A 20,062-nucleotide genomic window follows, 5' to 3' on the forward strand; every position below is an offset into this window, starting at 1 on the left:
GCACAAGGCACTGGTTTTGAGCTCCAGCACTGATGGGAATGGGAAGGTGAGAGACACATTCATACTGAGTTCTGAAACAATTGATGATTCTGGGGCAGGGGAATTTTCATTATTGGGAATTTTATTTAAAACATAAAATGTTGAAGCAGAAAATATTCTGGAAGTTAAAAAAGTATGTATAGTAATGACCTTTTCATATAAGAAAAAATTCTGACCTAGAAATCATGATTAAGACCCGAGTGTCTATTCACAGTGTAACTCGGTGCATTTGACTCCTAATGGAGAATAAAAGAGGAAGAAGGAAGCAGAAGGAAGGGAGGGAGGGAGGGAAGAGAAAAGCAAGACTAGGAAGGCAGTAGGAGGAGGAGCAAAGAGTGAGCCTAGAACTGGTGAAGCGTTGGCTTCATCATTAGGCTACATTGCCAGCCCAATAATGTTAAGGTGAAAAATCAAAAAAATTTCAAATACATTTTATTTCCTTTGCAAAGAGAACTATAAATTTTGGTGTGTTCTCCTAAGTAACTTTAAGTCTTCATAACACACAAATATGCGTGTACTAGCACACAAAGAAGGCAATTGTCTGGCTTTGCCTTAGATTATCCCAAACATCAGTTCTTTCACAGATGGGTCAACAAGCCTAACGGCTAAAAGCTGCTAGCTCTGTCATTTACCTAGGCTGGAGTGGATACACACTATCTCACTTGTCAGCCTACTGGAGACATGGTCATTGCGGTGGCCTGAATGAGAATGTCCCCCGAGGATCGTCTGCTGGAATATTTGGCCCTCAGCTGGTGGAGCTATTTGAGGCGGCCTTGGAAGTGTGGCCTTGTTGGAGGAAGTATGTCATTGGGGTGGGCTCTGAGATGTCAATGTTGCCTGTGGTTCCTGGTGCTACTTCAGCACCCTGTCATCATGGGCTCTCACCCTCTGGACCCTCTTCCATAGTGGCATGGTCACAGTGTTTTATCATAGCGACAGAAAGGAACTAATACACTTACCACATCTCTGGGAATAACAAAACAAAACAAACAAGCAAAGAACACAAATACCAAAAACTGGGCAAGCATATCAGCAGAACTAGTACTGTCGGACCTTTACACACCTGCGTCTCTCCCTGACCTCTGATGTGGAGGAAACAGTGCCAGCAGTAGTTGTAGTCAGGGTTGTGGTAGAAGCTGCGGCATTTACAACAGTTGGAGCAACAGGAATGGTCACTGCGGTAGGAGCACTGTCCTTTTCTTTCTCAGTACTATCCTCAGCCCACAAACGATCTGAGGCACTATAGCATCATAAGCAGCAACACAAAAAGAGAAAAGGAAAACAGCTAAACAACGAAAGCAATTTCTAGAAGCTGAAACATGTGACAACGGGGATGGATTTTTTAAAAACACAGGATAAAACTTCTTGCAATTAGCAATCAAAAAGCTCAACCAGAGCTGTCAAAGAAAGAAACTTTTATTTTAAGCAATATAATTCAAGACCTTAGGTTTATTTTTTCCCCAGACATGCATAATTGCTGGTTTTGGAAGCAATTTTTGCTTAAGAATAATTTAATTAGGTAAATAAAAAAATCCAGAGCCCACATTCTTCTACACAACAATGCATGCACATACATAAGCACACAGTAGACCTGAACACAGACTATCTCCGGGACTCACCTGCTCTGTGTGCCTGCGGAGGAAGACCCCGTGGGAATCTTTGCAGCAGTGCTTGTGCTGGAGAGTAGGCTTTTCTGAAGCCCAGCTGCAGAGGTAACTGTTGGTGTTGATGTGGTGCTTGGAACACTAGAACTAATCAAATCATCTTGTCTTCTACCAAAGGAGCAACTAAAGGAAAGAGTCATTTCTATATAGGATGTGTCTGTATGTGTATTCTATATTCACTATTGTATACATCACACAATTTCACACACTAGGAAACCAACTGTGTTCCTAATCATTACCACCAGCTCCAGCACCAAGAGTTGCACCTACAACTTGCTAGAGTATAAATTAAATTCACCAATCTGATAGTGTAGAATTTTATGCCTTCTCCAAATGCCTTCAGTAACAGTCAATATTGCACATTTTTAGAATATGCTAGACCATATATGATCACGCCAGGCTGGCTCTAACAAAAATGTAGAATGGATTCATTTAAGCAAAATAAAGCATTTGGCATTTGTGAAGAGAAGTTTTTAGTCATGGGATAGATCCTTAAGGAATGACCCATGTCTACATTACATGTGCTCACATCTTCTCGTTTCTCAGTTGAGAATGAAGTTCTTTTTTAGTTTAGTTCTCTCTCTCTCTCTCTTGCAGAGAACGAAGTTCTTCCTCCTCAAAATAGCAACACCAAGATTTTAAATGGAAATACTTTCATAGCTCTGAGTTCTAGTTCAAATAGCAATGTTCTAGATCATGGACAACGGCTAAATCAATTATGACAATGATCTATTTCAGCTGACTCACTTGGTCAATCATAAGAAGTTCTTTAGAAGTGTTAGACTCTAAAGGATACTTCATAATATACCAAGTTTAATTAAATATATACACAGAGAACGTTCATACCATTTTTAAATATATACTGTGTCTCTAAATTACAATTTAACGCAAAAAAAATATGGTAGTTAAAAGAAAAGATGTGCATAACTGATATTAAATTGAGGGCTGTTTTTATAAGAACATAGAGAAGCTACTAACAAATGACATTATTACCTTCTATGGTAAGTGGTTCCTTCATTGATTGAACTATTCTTTTTAAGATCATCGTCCCATTTTCTTCTTGTGTAAGAACTACTTGTTCGCAAACTTGAAGAGTCTCTGCGAAAAGAACACCCTTCAGATTCTGGTAGATCTGCATTAGTGTCTGTCACCTCTTATTTTGCAACTTTCCTTTCTCTGGTCCAGCAACAATGCCTTCCTTATCATTTATGAACACACCAAGCCTGTACACCCTTATCACCCCGGCACTGTGCAACCAGTGTTCTGAGAGGACACTGGAACCCCGTACCACAAAATTACAGTCCTCACCTACTAGCACCACTGGTAATGATAAAGATTCCGCAGGGAACACATAAGATAAGCCCTACCGCACATACCTGTTCTCTTTCTCTTCAATGTCAGATGTACTGGCTAGTCTCCTCGGGATTGTAGGTGTGACATACGCAAGTCTTGTTCCTTTACTATCTTTCTCCTGACAACAGGAAAAATCACGCATAAAAAACTGTGTGTTGGAAACTTTAAGAAAAGGTTTTTAATAAGGCATACTTATATGGCCACACAATTTACTGTTCATTATCTTCACAGTTTAGTTCCTGAATTTTAAAACTGATGCAATCAATCAGATACTACAAAAGCAATGAAGAACAGCTAGCTCAACCAGTTTTCTTTTTCATTTTCCTTAGGTTAAAATTAGAAAATATATATAACTGTAATAGTTAAAATACATTTATTTGCCAAAATTCATTTATTTCTTTTGAAGAAATAAGGTTCAAATCTAGTACGACAAGATTATGTTATATAAGCTGTTTGTAACTATAACAATCCATGATTTAAAATACGAAGACACTGAAAAGGAACATGAACTAAATCATATTGCTACAATATGTGGATGAGAGTATGTAGTGTCAGTGATAATGACACACTGCCAATACACTTAAAAAAAAATGGGCAATAAGTTATATAAAAGCAAAAACATTAAAGTGAGTGAGGAAAATTTCATATCAGAATGCTTAACACACAGTAATACTCAGAAAAAGTAAACTGTATTAAAAAAAACCCTAAGAAGTCCAATCACAGAGAATTCAGCAAGAAAACAATTTTGAGGAGCCCATTTGATGCAATATAAATATTGTCTTTCAAAATGTCATTAAAAGTGTTTATTAAGACAAAGATATTTGCATCAGATCAGAAAGCTGGCCTAGCAACTGAAGGTGATAGATGAAAGTAATTTGATCATAATCACATGCTAGAAAAAATTTCTATTCCTTAACTCCAGAAAACATATTCAATAATAAATTAAATAAGTCTATTCATTCCCTAATACACTCTATTACAAGCAGTAGGGTTTGGGGGGCTGGAGAGATGGCTAAGTGGTTAATAACACTCGATGTTCTTGCAAAGGTCCTGGGTTTGGTTCCTCGCACTCACAGAGCTGCTCTACAATCGTCCCTCCAGTCCCACATCCTCTTGTGTTGTGATGCATATGCACAGACGCAGCAACACTCATGCAGAGCAAATAAAATAAGTAAATCTAAAAAGATTATTGAAAAGAATTTTCAAAAACTTAGTATTCTCCCCAAATTTAAAGTTTTAAGTAAATGCAACTGCCCTTCCTAGAACTCACAAGACAGGTGCATTCTACACTATAAAGTTTGTGAATCAAGTTGATACCTAGGGTCTAATGATGCCTCGTAGAAAATGCATCTGATTTGCAGATTTTGTGCTCCTGGAAAAGCAGTTCAAGTTTATTGAAAGCAGATTATGAAATAGATTACCTTTTCTTTATTGTCCAAAGAGGATGAGAGTCTTGGACTTGAAGCAGAACGTATTACACCTGCAGTGTCTTTTTCCTTCTGGGCCTCTTTAGCTGCGGTGATTTCCGCCAGTGCACCGTAACTGCCTGTCTTTCTAAGTCCTAACCTCCAGGACGCAGGGGACTCATCTTTTCTTTCTTCTTCTTTGGGAGAAATTTTTGTAGCTGACGTTGGAAACTGTTTTCATTTCATGAAGGACAAAAACAACAAGTTATCAAAGCGGCCCTCAGTTGGAAACAATCAGCTTACAGACAATGTCTAGGACTTTAAGTGGCAATTTCAGGAGAAAACATTTACTAAGGTTAATTTCTTAAGGCAAAAAATACAAAGATCTAAACCTTAAAGAGTAAACAGACCACCTTTCCGAGGTTAGCGTTACAAAAACACACTCCACACTTCATATCACACGGAGAATTATGATGCAGATACAGAAAAAAAAGATGAGCACACGGTAAGGACTTAGACCATGCATCTTTTGAATCAACACTCATACGAAGCTTGTTATATGCTGTAACCCAATATACATTCTTGCACATAGAAATGCCTCACCATGGATTTTTCGCCCTTACTGGGCACCAGCACAATGCCAGTTTTGCGCAAGCCCTGCCTCCATGATGCAGGATCTACTGACTCCACAGGCATGAGAGAAGCAATGAAATCAAACTAAAGCCAATTAAAATAAGACAGGTCAAGAGATATAGATTCAAAGCATGAAAAGAGAAAAGGGATGTTAAAAGAAAAAAAAACCACAATACTTTTTTCCTACATTTCAACTTTATAATAAACTAATGCATAGGAACTGTGTGGTGGCCTAACCTTTGAAAGACACTAAAACAAATTCCAGCTTCAGAAAGAGGTAATTAGGAAGAATCTAATAAAGAAAACTCCAATCCAGTTAACGGCATAGAGCCATACAGCATGAGTGAACAAGTTACTGCACATGAATTTTGTTTTCAGTGATGTAGACACCCTAGATTATTTCAAATATAACTTCAAGTTTACTGCTGAATTTTCCTAATGAACATTAACTACAACATTTTAGTTAAAAACTATTTTTATGCAGAAAACTCTACTTTCAGGGTTTTCAGTACTAAAAATATATTAGTTATCCTTAAATAGTTCACGGTATCAACTTTACCTTATCAATTTGCAAATTATAATGTTCAATGTACAGAGCGAAGAGTATAATAACTAAATGTAACATGGTCTTGTCCTTTTATTCATAGTCAAAATTTGCTAAAATCTGTAGGTTAACAATGTTCAGTTATACTGACAGATGCTAGCAGACCTTTAAAATTTTTCTGGTGCATTTTGTGATTAATTTCCACCAACAGTCTAGTTAGTTCACACTTCTCCAAATGCACACTGAATTATTTCAGGATATGAAACAAAGAAACAACTCTAAGGACAAGTACAGTAACATGTCCTGAATACAACACAAGCTGTCATGATCTTATTTGTACCTACATACTTAATAAATAAAAAAAAAGCACTCCCATACCCCTTTTGGACATAGCATCCCAGGATGCAATTCAGGCTGACTTTGACCTGACAATCCTTCTGTCTCAGTCTCTCTAGTGCTGGGATTCTAGAAGTATGCTCACCATGCTTGGCTACAAATAGCTATGTAATTTGGTAGCGCATAGAAATGTATGCACACACACGCATGTGTACACACACACACACACACACACACACGCACGCACGCACGCACGCACGCACGCACGCACACACCAAGTCTGAAACTGTGGTGATATTCTATGCACTGTGCTAGGCATTGGGTGAAATGCTTTTTGATTTGTGTTAAAAGTCTACACTTTGGGCTTTGCAAAACGTTGATCATGAATGAATGAATGGACCTATGCTCCATCAAGTTTATTCAAACGTGATAAAATTGCGTTGTGTCACAAGTGGTGTATTAGATATTTTCTCCAAGTATTTAAAAATGTTTAAGCTATTCTTTGCTTGTTTGCTGTAAAAATATGTAAAAATAGGCAGTAAACTGACATTGGCTTACCAGACATATTTTATCAACTGCATCTTCTGTAAAATGAATTTTTCCCATCATGACAAAGCAGAAAGACGTACAGCAGAGGCCAACATGTAACAAATGTCTGCTCCTGTCTAGCTCTAGGCGAAGTTCTGTGCATGAGTTACTTTAACGCTTCACGCACACAATGAAATACTGCTATTACTCATTAGACTAGACACAAACAGAGCAAGAATACCAATTTTGAAAATGACATCACTATATTTTAACAGTTGATGAACCTCCATATTAAAGATCAAGGATTTAGAACCAGATGATCCAGATGTTTAAAAGTACCTTTCATTTTGAGCTGGTACATGAAGAAACCTACTGATATTTAACTGTAATTACCTTCTGGAAACTTCCTTCTCTTGTTTTATAACAGGACACCATGTCTCTATTCTTACTCCTCAGACCACTCTGTTTCTCTCTGGTTGACAACCTGACTGTGCTTACTCTTTCAACAGAAGAACTCTAAGAGTTAGCTTCTAGATATCCTTTCTTTTCTTCTTCTGCCAAGAGTTTAAAGTAGCTTTCTATTTCAAGGCAAATATTAAATTTACTAAGCGTATTCTAAAATTTGCGCTTTTCTAGTCCAGTCCAACCTTTAAATTCCTAGTCTTTTCTTTTTATTAAAAGATTTTATTTATTTATTTATTATGTATACAGTATTCTGTCTGCATGTATACCTGTGAGCCAGAAGAGGGCACCAGATCTCATTAAGGATGGTTTGTAAACCACCATATGGTTGCTGTGAATTAAAACTCTAGACTTCTGGAAGAACAGCCAGTTCTCTTAACCACTGAGCCATCTCTCCAGCCCTAAATTTCTAGTTTTAAATTAATTTCTTTCTCCCCCCCCCCTTTTTTTTGAGACAGGGTTTTCTATGTAGCCCTGACTGTCCCAGAACTCACTTTGTAAACCAAGCTGGCCTTGAACTCATAGAGATCTTCCTGCTTCTGCTTCCAGAGTTTTGTGATTACAGGCAGGTACCAACATGCCCAGATTCTTAGTCTTAAATTTCTTAATTTAAAAAGTCCCTCTCTTCCTCCCTTCCTCCTTACCTACCTGTCATCTGTGTGCATGTGAGTCATGGCATGTGAGGAGGTCAGAGAACAATTGATGGGATTTAGTTTTCTGCTTCTAATGCATGAGTTTCAGAGACGGAACCCAAGTTTCCAGGTTTAATGGCAAACGTCTTTACCACTGAGTCATCTTGCTAGCCCTCAACTTAAATTCTATTTATCTATAGAATGGACCTCTTAAATTGCATTTGGAACTTAAAACTTAACATGTATCACCAAATGCTTTTCCTTCCAAAATATCCGTTTTCTATTTCTAGTAAAGGCTCAAGTGTTATCTCCTCAATGTCCTCTGTTTAAAACTTTGCAGTCATGTTATTTTTCTGTTATTCTCTTCAATCTATAAATTAGGGACCATGTTTCAAAAATTCCCTCTGTCTTTTAAAAGCCCATGGCTATGTCCCTATTTATAGATTTTATCACCGTGGGCAATCTTTCCTCCTTCTCTCATCACCATTAAAATGTACCCACACATTAACTGCTGGAGTTAACACTATATAGGGAATGAACTCTTACAGCACTGCACACATATTTCCTGTGATCCTTACTATTATACAAATTATCCCAGAAATCAAGACATTCTATAACTTACCCTCATTTCCTGTTTTACTTTGTATATAAATGGATGAAGCCAAAGTGATCACTTCAGTTCCCTATTATATATCATGCCTGGCTGTTCACTGTTTCTTGTCAGTCAAGCTATGCAAGCTTTTTCTCGATGCAAGTGCTGCCTCTCCATCTCTCTCAAATGCTCTGATTACATCCTCAAACTGAATGGACTTTCCTCACCTTTACACATCCATCTACACCAGTACACTATACTGGTGTACTGTACGTACCCACAGCACAACTAAGTCTTCATAAAATTATTGCTTTGCTTGACAAACTAGGTATTCAGTGAACCAGAACAATTAATTCTGAGAAAATTCTAAATTTTCACTATCTAGTAAACAAATATAGTTCACACTTCCTTGGTTCTGTGAATTGCAAGAATCCTAATAGTTACTTTGACTAAAGAAAGTTCTGTAAGCTTATTTATTTAATTAATTATATTATTAACTATCAATTTAAAGTCTGAAATTAAACTGATGGTTTATGTATTTAATTTCAGTTCTTTGTGGGTTTTTTGGGAGGTGAGGAGGTAAGGGCTGAGGGTAAAACCTAAGCATCACACATGCTAGGAAGAGCTCGCTGCTCAACTGCACCCCTAGACTAAGCTGATAGTTTCAAACATGAGATTCCCACAGATTATCGTGTGGGAATCTTTTGCTTTTGCTCTTTTAGTTTAAGATCAAATCTTAAGGGAAGAAAAATGAACATATCTAATCGTTAGCTAAAATGACCTGGTATACTAAAGGACTATAAAGAGACATTTAATAACATGTTACTTACTTCCATGTGTGAGCTTGTGAGTGTACACATAGAAATCCATAGTCTAGGCTCTGATAGACAAGGCAGAACAGCCCAAGAAAACTTGTATCAATACTAATGCACTTTCAAATTCATTTATAAGTAAATTTGCATTTGTTAAGTCTCTAATTGTTTATAGGCAAAACCTTTAAAAAATACTTAAAAACACTAAATGCTGAAGTAGATAAAAGTTTAAATATTATATATAAATTATGCCACACTGCAAGACTCTTCTATCATCAAAATGTTCAGATTTTGAGAAAGTTATATCTTTATGTTTTGTACAAATTGGTTATAAAATCTTAAGAATAAAAACTCAAACAATATGATCTTCAAGGTAAGTTACATGAGATTTTTCAAATATATAAATTATAGATGTGTATGTTTAATTCCACTTAATTACAGAATCAGGACTAAGATCTGAATTAAGCTTTTTTTCTTTACAGGAATGGCATTTTTCCACTAAGGTTACACAGATACAAAGTACTTTCCGTTAGTATATTAGGTGTCAGCTAAGAGGTAAGCTATGTTTGAGAAGGAAAACTGAACACAGGAAGTCTACTGTAACTTTTTCTACATCTTTATGAAAAGAACTGCTTAGTTAAATTATCAAAAATGACATAGCTGACTTCTAGCCTAGATATTAGCAGTGGCATATGAGAACTTGAAATAATCCTACGGTCTTAGTAAACAATAAATCAAAACACCTAAATGAAAGAAACACAAAGTTAGTATTCTGGGAAGAAGCACACGACATATGTAGACGTGAAATAGAATACAGATCAGTCGGACTTTGCTGATGCTGGTTAATCAGCAATATGACAGCAATCTAGGAGAATCCAAGAAGCCCTCAGTCCTAGAGCAGTAAGGAAACAATTCACCCCATAGCGTCTTGATGCTCTAACTATGCACCACTGACACCCACATATTTCCAGCACTGAGAACTGATTGATGTTCTTTCTTCCCTTAGGCTTTTCTTAGGTTGAGTTTTGTTTATTTCCCCCACTATCTAGACAAAGACTCTACTACAAAGTTAAAGTCCTATCAGTCAGGGTTTCAGAAGTTATACTGACTAAGGAGGTTAAAAGATTCTTATATATATAATTAGTGAGGATTTAAAATCAGTCCTCAAGTCCCCTCAACCCAAACACTGCCAGATACACAACAGAATGCATCTCAAGACAGAGATACAACAACCAAACACAACATCCAAGTTGTCCAATTTCTACCCAGACAAATCAATAAAAGTTGTTACTGAAGCACAATCTGGAAAACCTAGCATAGATTATATTATTATATACTGTGGATTGCATCAACGTTAACTCTCCTATGCATGATTATTTTACTGTGGGAATGGAGGATAACATGTCTGTACCTAGGAGACACAAACTGACATAATCAGGGTAAAGTTAATGGTGACTGCAATATGTACATTTTTAAATGTTCTGGAGAAGGCACAAACAAGTGAGCTCACTACAGGTAAGTAAGGGCTGCTGAGGACAAACATGAAGAAACCCGAAGGTTAAGGAAAGTACACTGAAAGCTCTTCCTTACTTAAGAGTGAGCGGCACACCACTAAGAAATAGCTTTGAGCTTTGCTGTTCAATGGAGGGGGCAACAGAAGAAACGAAGCCAACATTTTGGGATTATCTTTCATCACTGGTCACGCTATGGTCTCTCAATTAATTTTTACATTATTAACTTTATTTATCTTGGTTTTGTTTAGTAACAGGTGCAGAGGCCTGGTTTTTCTCATGTGCATTGCTGGCATATGACAGTGGCATGTCAGGTACCTTGTATAAACTGGAAACTTAGATTATTGTTTTTGCCCCTTATTTGTGGGCCTTATTTGACATCATGCTGTGCTTTCCAAGGCGAAATTATTATTATATGACTCTAGTTAAAAGAGACAAAAAATAAAAACCTGAGTTTCTTGAAAGAAAAGCTTATTGAAAAAAAAACTACCATGCTTGTCAATTTTTTTTTGTTTTTTTAAAAGGTGTTTTTTTTTTCTTAGTCTTTCTAACTCTTTTTTTTTTCAACTTTTTTTTTTATGGTTTATTTAATGTGCATTGGTGTAAAGGTGTCAGATCCCCTGGAACTGATCTTCAGACAGTTGTGAGCTGCCATGTGGGCGCTGGGAATTGAACCCAGGTCCTTTGGAAGAGCAGTCAGTGCTCTTAACTACTGAGCCATCTCTCCAGCCCCCATGCTTGTCAATTTTGATACTATAAAAGCTTTTGATTTCCTGCTGTACTTTATTAACTTTATATACTTTATTATCAATATAGTATCAATCAACTTACTATCAATTATAAAAGGCAAAAAAAACTCTCTATGCCACAGTTCAGAGGAAATTACAAATTAAGAGCAGAAAAATATGGTATGTTTTGAAACAACTATAAACATTGCAAACTATTTTAACCAGTTTGTGCAAATGGTACATAAACTGAATACATGTATGTTTCATAACAGAGTCTTGGCTTACCTTTTTAACAGGTGATGTAGGGGTACCCTGACTGGAAGACAGTGTAGGCGTCGTTGCAGCTGCAGGAGCTTGTGTGCTGGAAGTGTGAGCATTAGTTACAGAAGCCATTGCTTTTGTCTTATCTATGAAAAACAAACAAACAAAAAATTTAAAGAGTTGAGAGTTTATAGGAACTAGGCCTCCTGTAGCTCTTTCCCTATTACTATCAGTTTGTGTATGTGTGTGTGTGCGCGCATGTTTGCGCACATGCACGTGTATTTAATGGTTCTGTGAGTGTATGTTCACATGCATGCAGAGACCCAAAGTCAACATCCTGCAGTTTTTCAGTGAACCTGAAGCCTACCAACTTCAGCTAGTCTAGAATCTCCTGTCTGTGCCTCTTGAAGGGGGGCATCCCAAGTAGCCAGCATGTCTGCCTAGCTTTCCTATGGGCTCTGGAGCTCTGAATTCTGGTGCTTAAGTTTTATCTGCTGAGCTCCCTCTCCAGCCCAGCAGGTAGGGTTGAAAGGAGTTTCTAGAATCTGTCTTTATGGATGCGGAACTTTAAATAACATTAACAAACAAGGGCACTTCAGTAACTCTTAAAACTAGAGCAGTGGTTCTCACTCTGTGGGTCACAACCATTGGAAACCATGAATTTCCAATGGTCTTAGGAAGTGAAATACCGTTCAGCAGCAAAATTAGTTATGAAGGAGCAACGAAAATAAAGTTATGGTTTGGGGTTCCTAAGACTATTGAAAATATGTATTTCATGATGACTGTGATCCACAGGTTGAGAACTGCTGAACTAGAGGGAAAATCTTAAGTAACACTTAAAATTTGAATGCTTAGAAATATTAGTAAAAAGCCTACAACAGTCATTAATTTTCTAACGAAGTACCTATTATTCAAGATCATTATTCCAGTAAATCTTAAAAAAATACTTTCGACAACAGTTTATAGTCATAATACGGTTAAATGTCCCAGAGAATATGACTTTCTTGCTTGCAAGAAATCTGAAGTTAAATATGCACAACTTAATTTTTCTTGAAATAATGTACTTAACTTATAGAGTGTCATTTAAAAAATACCCACTGCTTCTATATTTAAACTGTTGTAAGCACTGGAGATAAACCAACCAAAGAAAGTTTCAAATAGTGCATGAAGTTTTCATTCTATGAGAAATAATGAACTCATGTACAACCATTCAAAGTAAACTATGAATATTAAGACCCTGATATTATAACATAGTTGTCATATATTACTTGAGTATACTATAAGAGTATAGACACGGAGCCAGGAGGTGGTGGCGCACATCCTTAATCCCAGCACTAGGGAGGCAGAGGCAGGCGGATCTTTGTGAGTTTAAGGCCAGCCTGATCTACAAGAGCTAGTTCCAGGACAGGCTTCAAAGCTACAGAGAAACCTTGTCTTGAAAAACCAGAAGACTATAGATACGAACTAAAAGATTATTGAAAAAAAATCTCATGACTGCCTTTTGAGAAGGAAGAAAAGGAAAGCTAAGGTAGATTTTACAGGCAGCTGCATAATATCTTTATTTTACTAAAAAGAAAATTTGAAGTAACTGAGCTTCAAGAGTTATTACTTTTGAAATCTTAGTAATTAGAATATGAATGTTTATTGTATTACACTTTGCTATATCTTCAAATTTCTCAAACCAATTACTCCATAGCCTCACAGGAAAGTAATCTCAGCAGCCCCTCCGCTTCTTGACCATTTAGGGAGAACTTGGGAAGCTGAGAGAGCCAGCCTTTTAGATTACTGAATCACAGGAGCCAGTGGATCCCTGTGTTCTTGAATGCTGGGAAGCTGCTCAAACTCTATCCGTGCCCTCCTCTAGGTCCTAGGACACGCTGAGAACCTCTATACCTTCTTCAAATCTAAACACAAATCAGCAAGAAGTGGAGGGGAGCCACCACCTCCTGACAAGCAAAAAACAATAAACTCACAGGTTACCAAGACAGACACAAGAGGTAGCAAGCCTGTACAAAAAAAACTAAAACTGAAGCCTTTCTTACGTTATTCCAAACTTCAAGAACAATACAATTAAAATGAATGGATGTTCGTAAGCATACCGGCCTCCCCTTCGGACTCTGAGTCATCCTCCTCGTCTTCCTCGCTGGAGCAGCTCGACTCATCCTTCTTTCCTTCCTCCTCCTCATCAGCCTTTTCTTGTTCCAGAGACTCAATGCGAGATGCATTTTTCTCCGGTTCAATAATCAGTGTTTCTTTGCTGTGAAAGGAAAACAAACTTCAACAGATTGTAAACATCAAAGGTCCAAATACATTATCAGTTTCCCTCAGACACACGCCAGCAGCTTCAGTGGCCACGGCATTATTCCATTCCTAGCAGAAACAAACCCTTGCTTCATCAATTACTCACTTCTTAAACGTCTTCTGGGGCTGATTATTTTCCATATTTGCTGTTGACTCGATTAGTGGCGATTTCTTATCCCGTTTTTCACTATGCAGCTTTATCCAGTTATGCAAGGGAAAGAAGGGTAATATCAATTAGCACAGTACAGAGCATAAAGAGAATGAAGTTATTAAAAATGGCATTTTAAAAGGATATAAATATGAACTACAAAGAAAAAGCCTGAAAACCAGTTGGTAGTTTAAAACACAACAAACCCCAGGAATTCTAATCAGCAATAAAAAGAAAAAATGTCAGTCCTTCTGTCTTCAGCTAACGGAAGTCAGGGTCCACTGTCTACTTATGGTGGTGACTGACAGTAACATATGTAGACTCTATCCCCTATTTATGGCATTCCTTGCCTGTTTGGGGCCTTCTATTATAAACTCAAGTTTATGGTCATACCTTTTAAGCATATTATCTTAGGAAATTAGAAAAACATGTTTTAAGTATTCATTTTTGTAAAAGGCAAGACACAGAAACAGGTAACCAACAATATGGGTGACCCAACCCCACCACCCCTGTATTCTAGCCCATTGGCATTTTGTGATTACTAAGAGTAACTTTAAAACAGTATAAAATAGCACCACAACACCTCAACTGCTTAAAACTCAAAGCTAAGGCAAATTCATTAATATAAGTAATTTTTAGCAATCAAACATACCAGATTTTGTTTCTTTTGCAACTCTTCTAGATATCCTAAGATGTCTTCATCTGCTACATCAAAGGCTGTCTGGCCCTAGACAGGAAATGAGAAGTAGTAAAAATTCAATAAATCACAAATTGATAAATATAAATAAATCACAATTTTGAATAATCACACACATTTCATGTTCATGTTGGTATACACGCATGTGTGTGAGTACCGACGTGGAGGTCAGAGGGCACTGTTGGGTCTGTCCTCCAGAGTCTCTTACAGGCCTGATGTGGAGGTCAGAGGGCACTGTTGGGTCTGTCCTCCAGAGTCTCTTATAGGCCTGACGTGGAGGTTAGAGGGCACTGTTGGGTCTGTCCTCCAGAATCTCTTACAGGCCTGACGTGGAGGTCAGAGGGCACTGTTGGGTCTGTCCTCCAGAGTCTCTTACAGGCCTCAAACTCAAATGTAAGCTACGTTGGGCCAGTGAGCACCAGGGACATAAAAGTTCAGGCTACCCCACCCAGCCTTTTATAGGGTTCAGGAAACTGAACTCAGGTCATAAGACTTACAAAGAACTCCAGTGACTAAGCTAACTCTCTATTCCCTGGAAACAGGCACACTCCAATGCTACATGCGAAATTCATGTGTGAGAACAGCAAACACAGTACTTTCCCTACATTTTAGTACCAGAATGGACCAATGTTGTTTTGAGTATATTTATAGCAGTAACTTCACACTACAATTTTAGAAAACTTTTAACAACCGCAAAAGAATAAGCATATCCTAAAGTATCTGCCTACCTTCTTCCCATGTCTCCTAACGAAGGCAACCACTAACCTACCTTGTATATATATTTGCTTGCGCTAAACATTTTACATGAATTGAACTATACAAAACTCCTTTAGATAGGTTTCTTTCATATGCTGCCAAGATTAATCTATGTTATAACATGTATTATTAGTTCATTCCCGTTCACTGAAAACTACAATTCCATGGCATGATGTACACATTTTACTAATCTGAATCCACACTGGTCATTTGCTTTTGTTCTCTTACAATAAGAAGCACTACTTGGATGAAGAGCAGGACTGCTCCCGCGGAGGACCCAAGTTCAGTTCCTAGCATTAACACTGGTGACTGCCTGTAACGCCAGTTCTAGGAGACCTGATACCTCTGGCATATATTCACAAATACATATACATACAAATAATTAAAATAAAAATAAGTCTTTAAAGACACTGTTATGAAGACGCACTGTGTGTGTGTGTGTGTGTGTGTGTGTATTTGGGGGGGCAATTTCCATGTTAAAAGCGAAATTAATGAGTGATATGGTTACTCTAGGTTTTGAAGCTTTTTAATTCGATTATTTCCTAAAACTAAATGTTTGTGTGTGTATGCACGCTCGTGTGTGTGCGCTTATGCAGCAACTTCAAGCATTGCTTACTCTTAAAAATGAGTTCAAAGGAACACTTGTCAGCATATTTGTATTCCCTGTGGAACAACACTTAAGGTTTTAAGGTCACCTTTCTCTACCAAACCAAGGGGTGAAAGCTGGAACATCTCTCCTGACCAATTTCAGCCCGAAGCAGTAAAAACTAAGAATTAAACTGACTTCAAAAAACAAAACAAACCCAAAACCAAGATCTGTAATAAAATAACTGGTTCAGAATTTTAAGACAGAAATTCAGTTTTGATATATTGTACTCTCTGTACATTTAGTTCTAAAATGTTTGAAGCTCTATATTTTAATGCAATTTGTATTTCTAAATATCATGCCCTTATGTTCAAATAACTCACTGATTTCTTAAACACTTACCAAACCTTATGAAAAAAATCCCATTATAAATTTTATGAATTGTAATTACATTTTTGCAGTAGTTGAAATTTCTCTTTTTAATAGCTAGAAACTGGTTACTTTACTAACTAACCTTTCTTCTCATTTTCTCCCTTGATTAATGAGTCTGCTTTGCAAACAGCAGCAGAAAGAGAAAGAAAACTAAAGTAAAATGTGGGCTATAAGAAAGAAAACATTTCAATGTAAAAAGCACCCCCACCACCTATCAACATATATCAGAAACACAAGCACGGGCTGCATGCAATCTGCAAGACACGAGAGTCTGGGCATTATGAGACTCGTAGCTATCCTCATGTGCCACCGGCGTCACCAATGGAATGCAAGCGCAGGAAAGCACACAGCTTGGTCAGGTGAAGCAACGGTACACGGCTAAGGACACAGGGATGAGATACTGGAAAGTAGGAACTTGTCAAATCAAAGGAACAAAACAAGCTGCTTGACAAATCGGTTCAATATATCTGCTCATTAGCACAGCCACAGATCTATCAAGGCCATTGACTCTAACTTCATCATCTCTTCATTTTTTCTTTCTCACTCATTCTAAATGAACTGCTTTTGCAGACATGATCTCTTTAAATCTTTGGAACTACCGGTGAAGTGGGTTCTAAAAACTGTTGATGATTTCCAGTGTTCAGATGGGAAGTCTGAGTGATAACTGACAGCGTCATGGAGGTGAGGGAAGCAGACGTGGGGATAGAATCCAGCCCTGCACTGCTGCAGCATATGATGTAACTGCACAGTATGCAAACATGAGGTCGAGCAGGATTAGGAGGGGAAAAAAATACCTGTGCCATTAGCAGCAGAAATAGCTAAACCCGTATGACATCGAGATAATAATATGCTCTAACTGTTGTGCATGAACAAAAATTCCAATAAGAAAATTATCATCAATGATATTAAAGAGACAATAGGTACATTCTAGTAATTTTAATAAAAAGCAAAATAAAATTTTTATATTTAAAAACAATATTAAGAGTTAAAATAATGTTTTATAGTTTGAAGACAAATTAAAAAGTTGAGAAAATGTTTTATTGACTTTTAGAACATCATTTTCACATTTTTATAGACTTTAGAGGATTTGTATATTTTCTATACTAATATTGTTTTCCACATATTATATTTTCATTTTTTAAAAAAAACTTTCAATGTGTGAACATGTGTATACATGTGTATACATGTTGGTATGTGTTTGGGCCCTAAATCATGTTTTTTACTGTTAAGTCATGTAAACACTCATAGTACTTTAAGAGCCTTTACTTGTTTTAAAGAAAACAAGTACTCATGAAAGGGGCCCGAAGACATGGCTCAGAGGTTAAGAGCTCTGACTTCTCTAACAGGGGAAAGAAGTTTAATTCCCAGAGCCCACATGGTGACTCACAACCATCTACAGCTCTTGTTCTAGAAGATTCAACTTCTGGCCTTTGTGGGCACTTTACATACATGCAGGCAAAACACCCAGACACATAAAATAAAAACAAATCTTAAAAAGTATTAATGAAAGAAGGAAATAACATGATAAAGTCACATAGCAGGTTCACACAATTGCTACAAAAGCATCTGCTCTAATTAAGCCTAAGACAGGCCAAGTACAGAGGCTCTATAATTCTGGCACTACAAAGTCTATGGTAGAAGAATCAAGAGTTTGAGGTCAGCCTGGACTACACAGTGAGTTGTGGATAACCTTGAACTATTATACAAAGTACTTTTACAAAAATAAAAAGGACCCCAGATTGGTGCTACATGCCTGTAATCCTAGCTGGGAAGGCACAGGCAGGCGGATCGCTTTGAGTTCAAGACCAGCCTGGTCTACACAGTGAGTTCCAGGATAGCCAGGGCTATACAAAGATTCAATACCCCCCCCCCCATTCTTGCTGCCTGGGTTCTGTCCCAGCATCCACATGCCGGTTTACAGCCATTTGTAACTTAGCCAGTCCCAGCGAAGCCAACAACCTGTGCAGGTATCAGGCATGTAGGTGGTACACAAGCAGATAAAATACTTACACACATAAAAAATTAAGGAAAATATAACAAAGAACAGAGAAGACCGCTTGACTCACATAGGAAAGTTATGTAACTATTGAATTTTTAAATAAATTAACCTAAAAAATTATGACTAAATATGGTATAAAAGCATTTAGAATTGTCTACGTTATTTCTATTAAAATGTTTTTAAAGTCTTGCATTTTAAAAGAAATTTTTAGCAGAAATTAAAAAACAAATTGTAGAGAAACAATGGAAAAAAGAAACTAAAAGGAAGGGAAGAAAAAAAGAGAAAACCTTAAAGTGAGCCTTTAGGGAAGTGTTCAGCTTCTCTGAGCACATCCCTAAACCTGCACACACAACTCCTGAGGTTAGAGAAAGGGTACTGTCAGACAATGCACATGAAAAGGGCAGGGCATTCTGGACTACGAGAAAAGTCACTAACATAATAGAATAAAGAGATATGAGAACAAATCTACAGAAACAAAAGAAAATTCAATGTTAGAAACTAAAATGATTTTATTTTCATGTGTAAATATGTATTATATCTAAGATAATTAATTATAGGCCAAATGCAAAATGAAATTCTTCTCATATAGATTATGTATTACATATGTCCCAGCCAGGGAAACATAGCATGTTATATTCAGAAGTTACATTATCTTTTTGGAAAACTGTTTCAATTAAAAAAAAAATCTTCCTTTTTAGTCTTTTTTGGAAGTCACTATTACTAAATAAACCAATTATTGATGCTACATATATGAGTAGTGAATAAGTGGCCTGTAATAATACTGGAAGAAAGCTGGAATGCAGGCAGACCAGAGCTCATATAACAGAACACATACTTTAAGCTTTCAACTGTGAGTACGTGAAACCTGTCTACCAACATGGAGCAGGAAACTAACTAGCAAGAATACTGTGTTCACTGACAAAATGACACTATTTGAAAGGGAAAAGTGATCCAAGAAACCTGGTAACTTGATCTCCATGATTTTTTAAAAACATGATGCACAAAATTAATTTTTTTCCCCATTTCCTTTATCCGATTATGGATCATGAAGTAATTCCTTACCTACTGAACAGTTTTCTTGTCAGTGCTCTATCTCAGCAATCTCACTTCAGGATCCACTATCACTAACCACTGTGACAGGCTACTAAGATTATCATCAGCCAGCTGAGGCAGTGTAAACCTGCAATCTCAGTACATGTGAGGTGGAAGCAGGCGATCAGTCTCAATATAAACCTCAGTGACATAGAACTCAGTCTTATATCAGACACTGTCTCCAAACAAACAAGCCCTAGCCTTAAAAGATGATCAGTCAAAAAGAATGAGAAACACCCTGCACTGTTCCAACTTCTACTGACAGCAGTAAACATTTAAACAAACACATAATTTCTTAATATATGAGTACCTAAAAATAGAGTAGCTATGCAAGTCTTCAAATGTTCTGTACATGTAGGATAAAATGATTACTCAAGGAATCCTACTCCCTTTTCTGCAGAACAGAGCATAAGCACCTCACGTGGAAGCTAAACAACTTAAACGTGAATAAGTGGATTAATAATGGACAGCAGATAAAGGTCACATCATTCATAATCCTGGATTAAATTGTGGTTAGAATTTTGTTTCTAGTGTTAAAATATGTTTAAAA

At 37.1% G+C, this 20,062-nt stretch overlaps 1 protein-coding gene across 5 annotated transcripts in view; it reads right to left on the minus strand.

Annotated features, from left to right (window-relative positions):
• Ppp1r12a (protein phosphatase 1 regulatory subunit 12A) overlaps positions 1–20,062 on the minus strand; it is a 111,362-nt gene that overhangs the window by 25,109 nt on the left and 66,191 nt on the right. For 2 of the 5 annotated variants that reach the window (XM_075954606.1, XM_075954608.1), the window contains exons 6-14: positions 14,603–14,677; positions 13,909–13,997; positions 13,601–13,758; positions 11,526–11,647; positions 4,478–4,693; positions 3,080–3,174; positions 2,697–2,801; positions 1,659–1,826; positions 1,103–1,279 (exon numbers count right to left, since the gene is read on the minus strand). In XM_075954606.1, the coding sequence (XP_075810721.1) occupies positions 1,103–1,279; positions 1,659–1,826; positions 2,697–2,801; positions 3,080–3,174; positions 4,478–4,693; positions 11,526–11,647; positions 13,601–13,758; positions 13,909–13,997; positions 14,603–14,677 (1,205 nt within the window). The remainder of the gene's footprint in view (positions 1–1,102; positions 1,280–1,658; positions 1,827–2,696; positions 2,802–3,079; positions 3,175–4,477; positions 4,694–11,525; positions 11,648–13,600; positions 13,759–13,908; positions 13,998–14,602; positions 14,678–20,062) is intronic. The other 3 variants (XM_075954607.1, XM_075954610.1, XM_075954609.1) reach the window with 3 other exon arrangements.

Source organism: Microtus pennsylvanicus, chromosome 20 (assembly GCF_037038515.1).
Source record: "Microtus pennsylvanicus isolate mMicPen1 chromosome 20, mMicPen1.hap1, whole genome shotgun sequence".
Lineage (NCBI taxonomy): Eukaryota > Metazoa > Chordata > Mammalia > Rodentia > Cricetidae > Microtus > Microtus pennsylvanicus.